Source organism: Lineus longissimus, chromosome 15 (genome assembly GCF_910592395.1).
Source record: "Lineus longissimus chromosome 15, tnLinLong1.2, whole genome shotgun sequence".
Taxonomy (NCBI): domain Eukaryota; kingdom Metazoa; phylum Nemertea; class Pilidiophora; order Heteronemertea; family Lineidae; genus Lineus; species Lineus longissimus.
The window spans coordinates 10,334,063-10,348,354 of record NC_088322.1 but is presented as its reverse complement, the minus strand read 5'-3'; the positions used below and the strand labels follow the sequence as shown (position 1 = coordinate 10,348,354).

The 14,292-nt window shown below is 44.7% G+C and overlaps 2 protein-coding genes across 2 annotated transcripts in view; both read right to left on the bottom strand.

Annotated features, from left to right (window-relative positions):
- The window catches only part of LOC135499420 (titin-like), a 33,414-nt gene extending 32,873 nt beyond the window's left edge, over positions 1 to 541 (bottom strand). Inside the window, exons 1-2 of the mRNA XM_064790164.1 lie at positions 532 to 541; positions 12 to 314 (exon numbers count right to left, since the gene is read on the bottom strand). Of these exons, the coding sequence (XP_064646234.1) occupies positions 12 to 314; positions 532 to 541 (313 nt within the window). The remainder of the gene's footprint in view (positions 1 to 11; positions 315 to 531) is intronic.
- Positions 542 to 567: 26 nt separating this feature from the next.
- Positions 568 to 14,161, bottom strand: LOC135499419 (titin-like). Its single transcript, XM_064790163.1, has 27 exons — positions 14,011 to 14,161; positions 13,508 to 13,801; positions 13,033 to 13,308; positions 12,285 to 12,866; positions 11,702 to 12,004; positions 11,270 to 11,572; positions 10,991 to 11,105; positions 10,711 to 10,883; positions 9,821 to 10,414; positions 9,278 to 9,580; positions 8,772 to 9,065; positions 8,297 to 8,572; positions 7,582 to 8,163; positions 6,999 to 7,301; positions 6,567 to 6,869; positions 6,308 to 6,422; positions 6,027 to 6,199; positions 5,161 to 5,754; positions 4,608 to 4,910; positions 4,105 to 4,398; positions 3,730 to 4,005; positions 3,009 to 3,590; positions 2,437 to 2,739; positions 2,006 to 2,308; positions 1,721 to 1,835; positions 1,446 to 1,618; positions 568 to 1,169 (listed from the first exon to the last, which is right to left on the bottom strand). The coding sequence occupies exons 1-27, from the start codon at positions 14,159 to 14,161 to the stop codon at positions 568 to 570; spliced, it is 8,685 nt and encodes a 2,894-aa protein (XP_064646233.1).
- Positions 14,162 to 14,292: the final 131 nt, after the last annotated feature.

Here is a 14,292-nt window from a genome sequence, read left to right as displayed (position 1 = left end):
AGATGGCTTACCAAAAGCATTCTTAGCTTTGATTGGTCCAAGAGTATCCGCAGGAGCACCAACACCCTCGGCATTCTCGGCAGAGACCTGGAACTCATACTCCTGATTCTCTGTCACATCTGTCACAGTGAAGGCAAGCTCTGGGACGAGTGTCTTGTTCATCTTGACCCAGCGTTGACTTGTCTTGGACTTTCGCTCGATAATGTAACCCTTGATCGGGGTGCCGCCATCAGATAATGGACGTTCCCAGGCAAGGGAGATTTGAGACTTGCTCACATCAGTTACGTGGAATTTTATTGGTGGGCCAGGGACATCTGAAAAAAGTAACAGGTGTCAATTTGAGAGTTGTCTACGAGGCTCTTCTTGGAAAGATATGTGCATGAAATTCAACAGAAGTTCCATATCAGTATTACAGGTGCTGCGTCGATGCCAAAAGAAAGGCAATTCAATTCCTGAACTACAGTTACAGGTGTAATAACCAATTACTTAACAAATGCATCAAGACATACTCAAAAATAAAGAAACACATACATGTACACATTTTGACTTATAATATAGCAAGAGACATTACGTACCAAATGGACTCTTGGCCTTGACAGGCTCCTTCAGTTCACATGGTTCACTCTGACCAATCTCATTCTCAGCAATCACACGGATGAAGTACTCATTGCCCTCAATCAGTTTTGTTATCTGGAACTTGAGATCCTTTGGTTTGACTTTGCCGGCGTTGGACCATGAGGTCTTCTTAGCATCACGCTTCTCCAAGATGTAGCTCGTGATTGGTGAGCCACCATCATCCTCAGATGGTTGCCAAGCAACGGAGATGGACTCGCGTTCGACATCTGTTACTTTCAGGTCACGTGGAGGAGAGGGTTTGTCTAGAACTTTGAGTTCAAACTCGGCATGTTTCCTCCCGACAACATTCTCAGCCGACACAGTGTAGATGCCTGCATCTTGGCGAGTCAGTTGCTTCACAGTAATCGTATGGTACAAGTTCTCCTTTGACTCTAAGGTGACGCGCTTGGAAGGTTCCAGAGGCTTGTCGTTCAGGGACCAGGTGACCTTTGGTGTCGGAATACCAGTGACTTTGACTGGGACAGTGAAGGTCTTCTCGGCCTTGAGCGATTGGGGCTCTTTGTATTTCTTGTCGAACTCAATGTTGGGGTGCACTGAAATGGAAGATGACAGGAATTTCACACTGAACGTCTGCTAATAACACTGATTGTCCGTTCATACATTGAACGTCTGATCACAACACGAATGCAACTGCCAGCTTGCAATAGAGAACAAGTGTTGGTAATAGTGAATGTCTGTTCATAACAGTCAATGTCTGCTAACACTTAATGTCGGCATGAAACAAGGAACGTCCGTTAATGACACTTTCTCCCCAATTTGTAGGAATCATTTTATTTCAGATTAGAAATAGAATTGTCCTGCCAACTTACTGTGGATGATAACATTGGCCTGCGTCTCAACATGAGCGATGATGTTTGATGCAGTACACCTATAGGTGGCAGCATCCTCAGGTTTGCTGTCTTTGATGATCAGCGCGGCAGTCTTGTTCTTGTAACTCATCTTGTATTTGTCACTTGCTGTCAACTCTTTGTTATTTTTGAACCTGAAAAAAATAATTGAGGTCAACATCATCGACATGGTCATGGTCAATGCCAAACTAGAAGTAAATGTCAAGAGGCACGTGTCAAATTCGAGGTCTACTTACCATTTGATTTCAGGAACTGGGTCTCCACCAGCAATGTCGCAGTCAAGTTTGGCTTCATTAGGAACGACTACAGTGACATCATCCAGGCCAGCCTCAAGCTTTGGTGCCGTACCAACTGAAGATAGTGAAGAAGACAACGTTTATAATGATAGACACTTTAACATTTCCACTGCAGATGAGGAGAAAAAAGCAACCTCCTGCTGCTTTGTGAAAGAAGGAGATTACATCCTGAAGGAAATTCAAGGAAGCACAGAAGTGGGTCATCAAATTTTCATATCAACTCACCAAGAGGAGCCACAATCTTGATTGGTTCCTTGTTCTGAGAGAATGGTCCAGTGCCAACCTTGTTCTCAGCACATACGCGGAACAGGTACTCCTGGTCCTTTTTGAGACGTTTCACAACCAGAGATGTATCAGCCATCTTATCAATGGATGCTGGAGCCCATTTCTTGCCATCAACAGCCTTGTATTCGAGATTGTAGTTGGTGATTGGTGAACCACCATCATCCTCGGGTGGAGACCATGTCACTCTCACTGAGGTGTCAGTGATCTCGCTGAAACTTGGGATGCCAGGTGGGCCTGGTTTATCTGAAAGGCAGAAGTGTACAAGTTACGAAAATGCTTAGTTCTTTTGACGTTTTGAACCAAATTTCTAAAATCAAATCACATGAAAAGAAATTTACTTGAAAGGTATTTCTCAGAGTGTTGATACGTACCCCAAGGATCCTTAGCAGTGAAAGGCTTGCTTGGTTCACTCGGAGGACCAACACCAGCCTTGTTCTCAGCCATTACACGGTACATGTACTCCATGCCCTCCTTGAGGTCATCATCCTTGAAGGTCAACTCCTTGATGATCTTGTCATTGATCTTGGTCCAGCGGGAGCTGGAAGTCAGGCGTCGCTCGAGGTGGTAACCAAGAATTGGAGCCCCACCATCATTTGCTGGCGGCTGCCAGTTGACCACAGCAGAAGTCTTGAAGATGTCTGAGACGGTTGGAGCTTCAGGGGGACCTGGTTTGTCTGCAAATTGGAACATGAAATGTTAAAGTTTTATTGGAATTAGTACTAGACAATGGCAGGTATGTCGAAGAAATAATATAGCAGGCGTCAATTAAATTAAACAGCCCAGATATCTCGGAAATTCTGTGGCAGACTTCATAGCCATACTTAAGCAGACACCAAAGAATTTCTGCAGCAAACATCCCAGAAATTTTGTGAAAACGTTACAGAAATATGTGGTAGTTGTTAATTAAATTATTTCGCTTATGAAAATGAAACTTAAAACTTACCAAAACCATACTTGGCTGTGATTGACTTTGTTTCAACCCCATCGCTCTGTCCAACCTCATTCTCAGCAATGACTCGGCAGACATATTGGTTGCCTTCCACTAACTTTGTGACGAGGTACTCAAGAGTTTTAACCTGGCCAATCTTGTTGTAACTCTGGCGGTTAGCATCGCGTCTCTCGATGATGTATCCTGTAATGTCAGAGCCACCATTGTCTTCTGGTTCCTTCCATGTCAGGTGAACAGACTCTGGTGTGATCTCATCGGGAGCAAGATTTCTGACGGGTGTTGGTTTATCAAGGACCTTGACATGAACAGTCATGCTAATTGTGCCGAACTTGTTCTCGATCTTGAGTGCGTAATCTCCGGCATCCTGTCTCTCAGCTCGGCTGATCGTCAGGGCAGTCATACCGCGGATTGTCTCTACGGTCACACGTTTCTCATCAGAGAATTTGCCGTCATTGAAAGCCCATGTGATCTTTGGCATCGGGCTCGCGACAAACGGCACCTCAATGACCTTGGATGTCTTGACCTTCATGATGATGGTGTCCTCAAACTTCTTGTCAAGCATGAATTTAGGAGGCACTAAAAAGAGAGAGTTGAATCAGGTTTTAGACAAACTGTTGCAAGTTTTTGTTCTAAATGCAAGTGCCGGTGCTGGTTCTGCATGTTTAAGTTAGGACAATATCTTTTAAAAAAAAGGTTCGAAAATACATGTACTGACCTTCAACAAAGATAGCAGCAGTTGTCTTCAGGTCTGTGTCCTTGACCTTCATTGTGTAGTCAGCATCATCTTCTGCGTTTACATCATTTACAGTCAGACGATGAATGTTGCCCTTTGCTTCGATCTTGTACTTGGGGCTTGGTGAGATGGGCTGATCATTCTTGAACCACTGCACCTCAACATTGGGCTTGTTAAGCTCGGCTTCAAATGTGACGGTGTCAGGAATTTTCTTGATGTTGTTGTCATTGAGCTCACGTATGATCTTGACTGGCGTTTCTGTAGAATGGGTAATTAAGACAATATTTAACTCTTGGAGTAAATACATTAAAATAAAATTTTGGAGCAAACATTCCATAGAAGATGTCTGAAACTTACCATACTTGGCTACATCTGAAGGTTCAGATGGTTTGCCAGGCCCGGCCTTATTGTAAGCTGTCACCCTGAACATGTAGTCTGTCTCTGCCTTCAAGCCTGGCACGGTATGCTCCGGCAAGGGAATTTTGAAGTCAGCATTGACAGAAGACCATTTTGTATCAGAAGGCTTCTTCATTTCGAGAAGGTAGTTCACAATAGGACTGCCACCATCGTCTCTTGGAGGGGACCAAGTCACCTTGGCCGTCTCAGCAGTGATCTCTTTAACCTTGGGTTTGCCTGGTTGTCCAGGAACATCTGAAAAGAAAGAGCAAACTGCAATATTCACATCTAAATTGATGCAGATCGATTGATGAAACTGCAACAGCTCGTGCACCAGCCGAAGTCCAAAGCCGGATACCTGATGTAAAATTTCTTGAATGCGTTCTCTCACCGGATAGCCGTGAAAACCACTCGACAACAAAGTCACTACTCAGCTGCATCACATTCAGCGACAGATTACTTACCATACGCATTCTTAGCCTTGATTGGTCCAAGTGTATCAGCAGGAGCGCCAACACCCTCAGCATTCTCAGCAGAGACCTGGAACTCGTACTCCTGGTTCTCAGTGACATCCGTCACGGTGAAAGCAAGCTCTGGGATGAGTGTCTTGTTCATCTTGACCCAGCGTTGACTTGTCCTCGACTTTCGCTCGATAATGTAACCCTTGATTGGGGTACCGCCATCAGATAGTGGAGGTTCCCAGGCAAGGGAGATCTGAGACTTGCTCACATCAGTCACATGGAACTTGATTGGTGGGCCAGGAACGTCTGAAGAGAATTTGGGATAGAGTTTGAATTTGGTGAGAACTGGCAACAAAGTTTAGGTCTATGGCAAGTGAAGTTGAATATTGTCTGGGCACAACTGATGCTAAAATGAACAAAGTGCATCGAAAAAGTCTTTCAGACATATTCATAGAATGTCAAGCTATTTGTCAAATATACTCCAGTACACTCAAGCCTGGAATAAAACTACTGGTTTCCGAGCGCACCGGATAAAGGATTAAAATTAATTACATACCAAATGGACTCTTGGCCTTGACAGGCTCCTTCAGTTCACATGGTTCACTCTGACCAATCTCATTCTCAGCAATCACACGGATGAAGTACTCATTGCCCTCGATCAATTTCGCTATCTGGAACTCGAGATCCTTCGGTTTGACTTTGCCGGCGTTGGACCATGAGGTCTTCTTAGCATCACGCTTCTCCAAGATGTAGCTCGTGATTGGTGAGCCACCATCATCCTCAGATGGTTGCCAGGCAACGGAGATGGACTCGCGTTGGACGTCAGTCACTTTCAGGTCACGTGGAGGAGAGGGTTTGTCGAGAACTTTGAGTTCAAACTCGGCATGTTTCCTCCCGACAACATTCTCAGCCGACACAGTGTAGATGCCTGCATCTTGGCGAGTCAGTTGCTTCACAGTAATCGTGTGGTACAAGTTCTCCTTTGACTCTAAGGTGACGCGCTTTGAAGGTTCCAGGGGCTTGTCGTTCAGGGACCAGGTGACCTTGGGTGTCGGGATACCAGTGACTTTGACTGGGACAGTGAAGGTCTTCTCGGCCTTAAGCGATTGGGGCTCTTTGTATTTCTTGTCGAACTCAATGTTGGGGTGCACTGAAATGGAATATGACAGGAATTTGTCACTAAATGTCTGCTCATAACACCGATTGTCCATTCATACATTGAAGTTCTCATCACAACAGAGAATGCAAGTACCTGCTTGCAATAGAGAACAAGTGTTTGTAATAGTGAATGTCTCTTCATAAAAGTAAATGCCTGCTAACACTGAATGTCAGCTTGAAGCAATGAATGTCTGCTCATGACCCTTTCTCCCCAATGAGTAGGAATCATTTCAGATTAGGAATAGAATTCATCTGCCAACTTACTGTGGACGATAACATTGGCCTGTGTCTGCACGTTTGCAATGATGTTCGATGCGGTACACCTATAGGTGGCAGCATCCTCAGGTTTGCTGTCTTTGATGATCAGCGCGGCAGTCTTGTTCTTGTAACTCATCTTGTATTTGTCACTTGCGGTCAACTCTTTGTTGTTTTTGAACCTAAAAGGAATTTAGTTAAGGTCAACATCATCAACATGGTCATGGTCAATGCCAAACTAGAATTAAATGTAAAGATCAAGGCACATGTCAAATTCGGGGTCTACTTACCACTTGATTTCAGCAACTGGGTCTCCACCAGCAATGTCGCAGTCAAGTTTGGCTTCATTAGGAACAACTACAGTGACATCATCTAGACCAGCCTCAAGCTTCGGCGCAGTACCAACTGAAAATGAAAAAAGGCAACGTTTATGATGATAGACACTTTAACATTTCCACTGAAGAAGTTGAGAAAAAAAAGCAATCTCCTGCTGCTTTGTAAAGGAAGGAGATGGCACCCTGAAATAAATTCAAGGAAGCATCAACTCACCGAGGGGAGCCACAATCTTGATGGGTTCCTTGTTCTGGGAGAATGGTCCAGTGCCAACCTTGTTCTCAGCACATACGCGGAACAGATACTCCTGGTCCTTCTTGAGACGTTTCACAACCAGAGATGTGTCAGTCATCTTATCAATGGATGCTGGAGCCCATTTCTTGCCGTCAACAGCCATGTATTCCAGATTGTAATTCGTAATTGGTGAACCACCGTCATCCTCGGGTGGAGACCATGTCACTCTCACTGAGGTGTCAGTGATCTCGCTGAAACTTGGGATGCCAGGTGGGCCTGGTCTATCTGAAAGGTGGAAGTGGTCAAGTTACGAAAATGCTTAGTTCTTTTGACGTTTTGAACCAAATTTCTAAAATCAGATCACATGAAAAGAAATGGACCAGTAAAGGTATTACTCAGTGTGGTGATACGTACCCCAAGGATCCTTAGCAGTGAAAGGCTTGCTTGGTTCACTCGGAGGACCAACACCAGCCTTGTTCTCAGCCATTACACGGTACATGTACTCCATGCCCTCCTTGAGGTCATCATCTTTGAAGGTCAACTCCTTGATGATCTTGTCATTTATCTTGGTCCAGCGGGAGCTGGAAGTCAGGCGTCGCTCAAGGTGGTATCCAAGGATTGGAGCCCCACCATCATTTGCTGGCGGCTGCCAGTTGACCACAGCAGAAGTCTTGAAGATATCTGAGATGGTTGGAGCTTCAGGGGGACCCGGTTTGTCTGCAAATTAGAACATGAAATATTGAAGTTTTATTGGAAATGGGACAAGACAATGGCAGGTATGTTGAAGAAACAATATAGCAATATGGCAGTGAAATGAATTCAAAAGCCCAGATTGTAAATTCAGTGGCTGATTTCACAGACATTCTTAAGCAGACACCTAAGAAGTTCTGCAGCAGACATCACAGAAATTTTGTGGCAACTGTTACTGTAGTATGTGGTAGCTGGTAATATACTTCTGTTGCAGATGAAAACATAGATTTAAGGGAATTAAACTTACCAAAACCATACTTGGCTGTGATTGATTTTGTTTCGACCCCATCGCTCTGTCCAACCTCATTCTCTGCAATAACTTGGAAGACGTATTGGTTGCCTTCCACCAACTTTGTGGCGAGGTAATCAAGAGTTTTGACTTGGCCAATCTTGTTGTAACTCTGGCGGTTAGCATCTCGCCTCTCGATGATGTAACCTGTGATGTCAGAGCCGCCATTGTCTTCTGGTTCCTTCCATGTCAGGTGAACAGACTCTGGTGTGATCTCATCGGGAGCAAGATTTCTGACGGGTGTTGGTTTGTCCAGGACCTTGACATGAACAGTCATGCTGATTGTGCCGAACTTGTTCTCGATCTTGAGCGTGTAATCTCCAGCATCCTGTCTCTCGGCTCGACTGATCGTCAGGGCTGTCATACCGCGGATTGTCTCTACGGTCACACGTTTCTCATCAGAGAATTTCCCGTCATTGAAAGCCCATGTGATCTTTGGCATCGGGCTCGCGACAAATGGCACCTCAATGACCTTGGATGTCTTGACCTTCATGATGATGGTGTCCTCAAACTTCTTGTCAAGCATGAATTTAGGAGGCACTAAAAAGAGAGAGTTGAATCAGGTTTTAGACAAACTGTTGCAAGTTTTTGTTCTAAATGCAAGTGTTGGTGCTGGTTCTGCATGTTTAAGTTAGGACAATATCTTTTAAGAAGAAGATTCCAAATTACTCACCTTCAACAAAGATAGCAGCAGTTGTCTTCAGGTCTGTGTCCTTGACCTTCATAGTATAGTCTGCATCATCTTCAGAATTTACATCATTTACAGTCAGGCGATGTATCTTGCCCTTTGCTTCGATCTTGTACTTGGGGCTTGGTGAGATTGACTGACCATTCTTGAACCACTGCACCTCAACATTAGGCTTGTTAAGCTCGGCTTCAAATGTGACGGTATCAGGAATTTTCTTGACCTGGTTGTCAGTGAGCTCACGTATGATCTTGACTGGCGTTTCTGTAGAATGGGGAATTAAGAGAATATTTTAACTCTTGGGAGTAAATACATTAAAATCAAATTTTGAAGCAGACATCAATGAAATTCTGGAGCAGACACCAACAAAATTTGGTGAACACCCAAGAAATTCTGCAGCAAAAACCACAAAAATTCTTCAGCAGACGTCAAAGAAATTCCATAGAAGACGTCTGAAACTTACCATACTTGGCTACATCTGAAGGTTCAGATGGTTTGCCAGGCCCGGCCTTATTGTAAGCTGTAACTCTGAACATGTAGTCTGTCTCTGCCTTCAAGCCTGGCACGGTATGCTCCGGCAAGGGAATTGTGAAGTCAGCATTGACAGCAGACCATTTTGTGTCAGAAGGCTTCTTCATTTCGAGAAGGTAGTTCACAATAGGACTGCCACCATCGTCTCTTGGTGGGGACCAAGTCACCTTGGCCGTCTCGGCAGTGATCTCCTCAACCTTGGGTTTCCCTGGTTGTCCAGGAACATCTGAAAAGAAAGGGCAAATTGTAATATTCACTTCCAAATTGATGCAGATCGATTGATGAAACTACAACAGCTCGTGCATCAATAGCCGAAGTCCAAAGCCGGATACCTGATGTAAAATTTCTTGAATGCGTTCCCTCACCGAATAGCTGTGAAAAACACTCAACAACAAATTCACCACCCAGCTACATCACATTCAGCGGCAGATTACTTACCATACGCATCCTTAGCCTTGATAGGTCCAAGTGTGTCAGCAGGAGCGCCAACACCCTCAGCATTCTCAGCAGAGACCTGGAACTCATACTCTTGGTTCTCAGTGACATCCGTCACGGTGAAAGCAAGCTCAGGGACAAGTGTCTTGTTCATCTTGACCCAGCGCTGACTTGTCTTCGACTTTCGCTCGATAATGTAACCCTTGATTGGGGTACCGCCATCAGATAGTGGAGGTTCCCAGGCAAGGGAGATCTGAGACTTGCTCACATCAGTCACATGGAATTTGATTGGTGGACCAGGAACGTCTGAAGAGAATTTGGGATAGTTTGAATTTGGTGAGAACTGGCAACAAAGTTTAGGTCCATGGCAAGTGTAGTTGAATATTGCCTCGGCACAACTGATACCAAAATGAACAAAATGCATAGAAAAAGTCCTTCAGACATATTCATAGAATGTCAAGTTATTTGTCAAATATACTCCAGTGCAATAAAGCCTGGAAAAAGACTACTTCTGTCTGAGATAAAAGATTTAAATCATTTACATACCAAATGGACTCTTGGCCTTGACAGGCTCCTTCAGTTCACATGGTTCACTCTGACCAATCTCATTCTCAGCAATCACACGGATGAAGTACTCATTTCCCTCAATCAGTTTCGCTATCTGGAACTCGAGATCCTTTGGTTTGACTTTGCCGGCATTGGTCCATGAGGTCTTCTTAGCATCACGCTTCTCCAAGATGTAGCTCGTGATTGGTGAGCCACCATCATCTTCAGATGGTTGCCAGGCAACGGAGATGGACTCGCGTTGGACGTCAGTCACTTTCAGGTCACGTGGAGGAGAGGGTTTGTCTAGAACTTTGAGTTCAAACTCGGCATGTTTCCTCCCGACAACATTCTCAGCCGACACAGTGTAGATGCCTGCATCTTGGCGAGTCAGTTGCTTCACAGAAATAGTGTAATACAAGTTCTCCTTTGACTCTAAGGTGACGCGCTTGGAAGGTTCTAGAGGCTTGTCATTCAAGGACCAGGTGACCTTAGGTGTCGGGATACCAGTGACTTTGACTGGGACAGTGAAGGTCTTCTCGGCCTTAAGCGATTGGGGCTCTTTGTACTTCTTGTCGAACTCAATGTTGGGGTGCACTGAAATGGAAGATGACAGGAATTTCTCACTGAATGCCTGCTCATAACAATGAACTTCTGCTCATAACACTGATTGTCCGTTCATGCATTGAACTTCTCATCACAACACGAATGCAACTGTCAGCTTGCAATAGAGAACAAGTGTTTGTAATGGTGAATACCTGTTCATAACAGTCAATGCCTGCTAACACTGAATGTCAGCTTGAAGCAATAAATGTCTGCTCATGACTCTTTCTCCCCAATGAGTAGGAATCATTTCATTTCCGATTAGAAATAGAATTGTCCTGCCAACTTACTGTGGACGATAACATTGGCCTGTGTCTCCACGTGTGCAATGATGTTTGATGCAGTACACCTATAGGTGGCAGCATCCTCAGGTTTGCTGTCTTTGATGATCAGCGCGGCAGTCTTGTTCTTGTAACTCATCTTGTATTTGTCACTTGCTGTCAACTCTTTGTTGTTTTTGAACCTGAAAATAATTAATTGAGGTCAATGTCATCGACATGGTCCTGGTAAATGGCAACCAAGAATTAAATGTTAAGTTTGAGGCACATGTCAAAATTGAAGTCTACTTACCATTTGATTTCAGGAACTGGGTCTCCACCAGCAATGTCGCAGTCAAGTTTGGCTTCATTAGGAACGACTACAGTGACATCATCCAGGCCAGCCTCAAGCTTCGGCGCAGTACCAACTGAAAATGAAAAAAGGCAACGTTTATAGACACTATAACATTTCCACTGAAGAGGTTGAGCACAAAAAGCAATCTCCTGCTGCTTTGTGAAGGAAGGAGATGGTACCCTGAAGTAAATTGAAGGAAACACAGAAGTGGGTCAACAAATTTGGACATCAACTCACCGAGGGGAGCAACAATTTTGATTGGTTCCTTGTTCTGGGAGAATGGTCCAGTGCCAACCTTGTTCTCAGCGCATACGCGGAACAGGTACTCCTGGTCCTTCTTGAGACGTTTCACAACCAGAGATGTGTCAGCCATCTTATCAATGGATGCTGGAGCCCATTTCTTGCCATCAACAGCCATGTATTCCAGATTGTAATTAGTGATTGGTGAACCACCGTCATCCTCAGGTGGAGACCATGTCACTCTCACTGAGGTGTCAGTGATCTCGCTGAAACTCGGGATGCCAGGTGGGCCTGGTTTATCTGAAAGGTGGAAGTGGTCAACTTACGAAAATGCTTAGTTCTTTTGACGTTTTGAACCAAATTTCTAAAATCAGATCACATGAAAAGAAATGAACCAGTAAAGGTATTACTCAGTGTGGTGATACGTACCCCAAGGATCCTTAGCAGTGAAAGGCTTGCTTGGTTCACTCGGAGGACCAACACCAGCCTTGTTCTCAGCCATCACGCGGTACATGTACTCCATGCCCTCCTTGAGGTCATTGTCTTTGAAGGTCAACTCCTTGACGATCTTGTCATTGATCTTGGTCCAGCGGGAGCTGGAAGTCAGGCGTCGCTCAAGGTGGTATCCAAGGATTGGAGCCCCACCATCATTTGCTGGCGGCTGCCAGTTGACCACAGCAGAAGTTTTGAAGATATCTGAGACGGTTGGAGCTTCAGGGGGACCTGGTTTGTCTGCAAATTTGATTATGAATGTTGAAGTGTTATTTGAAATGCGACAAGACAATGGCAGATATGTCGAAGAAATAATATAGCAGATATAACAGTGAAATAAATTCAACAGCCCAGATTGTAAATTCTGTGGCAGACTTCACAGACATTCTCAAGCAGACACGTAAGAAGTTCTGCAGCAGACATCACAGAAATTTTGTGGCAACTGTTACTGTAGTATGTGGTAGCTGTTAATAAAATTCTGTTGCAGATGAAAACAAAAATTTAAGGGAATTAAACTTACCAAAACCATACTTGGCTGTGATTGACTTTGTTTCGACCCCATCGCTCTGTCCAACCTCATTCTCTGCAATAACTTGGAAGACGTATTGGTTGCCTTCCACTAGCTTTGTGGCCAGGTAGTCAAGAGTTTTGACTTGGCCAATCTTGTTGTAGCTCTGGCGGTTAGCGTCGCGCCTCTCGATGATGTAACCTGTGATATCAGAGCCACCATTGTCTTCTGGTTCCTTCCATGTCAGGTGAACCGACTCTGGTGTGATCTCATCGGGAGCAAGATTTCTGACTGGTGTTGGTTTATCCAGGACCTTGACATGAACAGTCATGCTGATTGTGCCAAACTTGTTCTCGATCTTGAGCGTGTAATCTCCGGCATCCTGTCTCTCAGCTCGGCTGATGGTCAGGGCTGTCATACCGCGGATCGTCTCTACGGTCACACGTTTCTCATCAGAGAATTTGCCGTCATTGAAAGCCCATGTGATCTTTGGCATCGGGCTCGCGACAAACGGTACCTCAATGACCTTGGATGTCTTGACCTTCATGATGATGGTGTCCTCAAACTTCTTGTCAAGCATGAATTTGGGAGGCACTAAAAAGAGAGAACGGGTCATAAAGTTTCACAGCAAGCAAGTTGAATCAGGTATTAGTCAACCTGTTGCAAGTAAAGTCTTTGCTCTAAATGCAAGTGGCAGTGTTGGTTCTGCATGTTTCAGTTTGGACAATATCTTTTAAGAAGAAGATTCCAAATTACTGACCTTCAACAAAGATAGCAGCAGTTGTCTTCAGGTCTGTGTCTTTGACCTTCATTGTGTAGTCTGCATCATCTTCAGAATTTACATCATTTACAGTCAGGCGATGTATCTTGCCCTTTGCTTCGATCTTGTACTTGGGGCTTGGTGATATGGGCTGACCATTCTTGAACCACTGCACCTCAACATTGGGCTTGTTAAGCTCGGCTTCAAATGTGACGGTATCAGGAATTTTCTTGACCTGGTTGTCAGTGAGCTCACGTATGATCTTGACTGGCGTTTCTGTAGAACGGGTAATTAAGACGATATTCTAACTCTTGGAAGTGAATACATTAAAATAAAAGTTTGAAGCAGACATCAATGAAATTCTGGAGCAGACACCAACAAAATTCGGCGGACACCCAAGAAATTCTGCAGCAAAACCCACAAAAATTCTTCAGCAGACGTCAAAGAAATTTCATAGAAGACGTCTGAAACTTACCATACTTGGCTACATCTGAAGGTTCAGATGGTTTGCCAGGCCCGGCCTTATTGTAAGCTGTAACTCTGAACATGTAGTCTGTCTCTGCCTTCAAGCCTGGCACGGTATGCTCCGGCGAGGGAATTGTGAAGTCAGCATTGACAGAAGACCATTTTGTGTCAGAAGGCTTCTTCATTTCGAGAAGGTAGTTCACAATAGGACTGCCACCATCGTCTCTTGGAGGGGACCAAGTCACCTTGGCCGTCTCAGCAGTGATCTCTTCAACCTTGGGTTTCCCTGGTTGTCCAGGGACATCTGAAAAGAAAGAGCAAACTACAATATTCACATCCAAATTGATGCAGATCGATTGATGAAACTGCAACAGCTCGTGCACCAGCCGAAGTCCAAAGCCGGATACCTGATGTAAAATTTCTTGAATGAGTTCCCTCATCGAATAGCAGCGAAAACCACTCGACAACAAAGTCACTACTCAGCTGCATCACATTCAGCGACAGATTACTTACCATACGCATCCTTAGCCTTGATTGGTCCAAGTGTATCAGCAGGAGCGCCAACACCCTCAGCATTCTCAGCAGAGACCTGGAACTCGTACTCCTGGTTCTCAGTGACATCTGTCACAGTGAAGGCAAGCTCTGGGACGAGTGTCTTGTTCATCTTGACCCAGCGTTGACTTGTCCTTGACTTTCGCTCAATGATGTAACCCTTGATTGGGGTACCGCCATCAGATAGTGGAGGTTCCCAGGCAAGGGAGATCTGAGACTTGCTCACATCGGTTACGTGGAATT

What these genes read in the sequence shown, in the direction of transcription:
- LOC135499419 (XM_064790163.1), bottom strand. Translation starts at nt 14,161, where the DNA reads ATGAACAAGACACTCGTCCCAGAGCTTGCCTTCACTGTGACAGATGTC. An exon ending in TGCTGCTATCTTTGTTGAAG is followed by an intron (nt 12,867 to 13,032) that starts GTCAGTAATTTG and finishes CTCTCTTTTTAG; the next exon opens with TGCCTCCCAAATTCATGCTT. An exon ending in CAAGATTGTGGCTCCTCTTG is followed by an intron (nt 1,836 to 2,005) that starts GTGAGTTGATAT and finishes CACTATCTTCAG; the next exon opens with TTGGTACGGCACCAAAGCTT.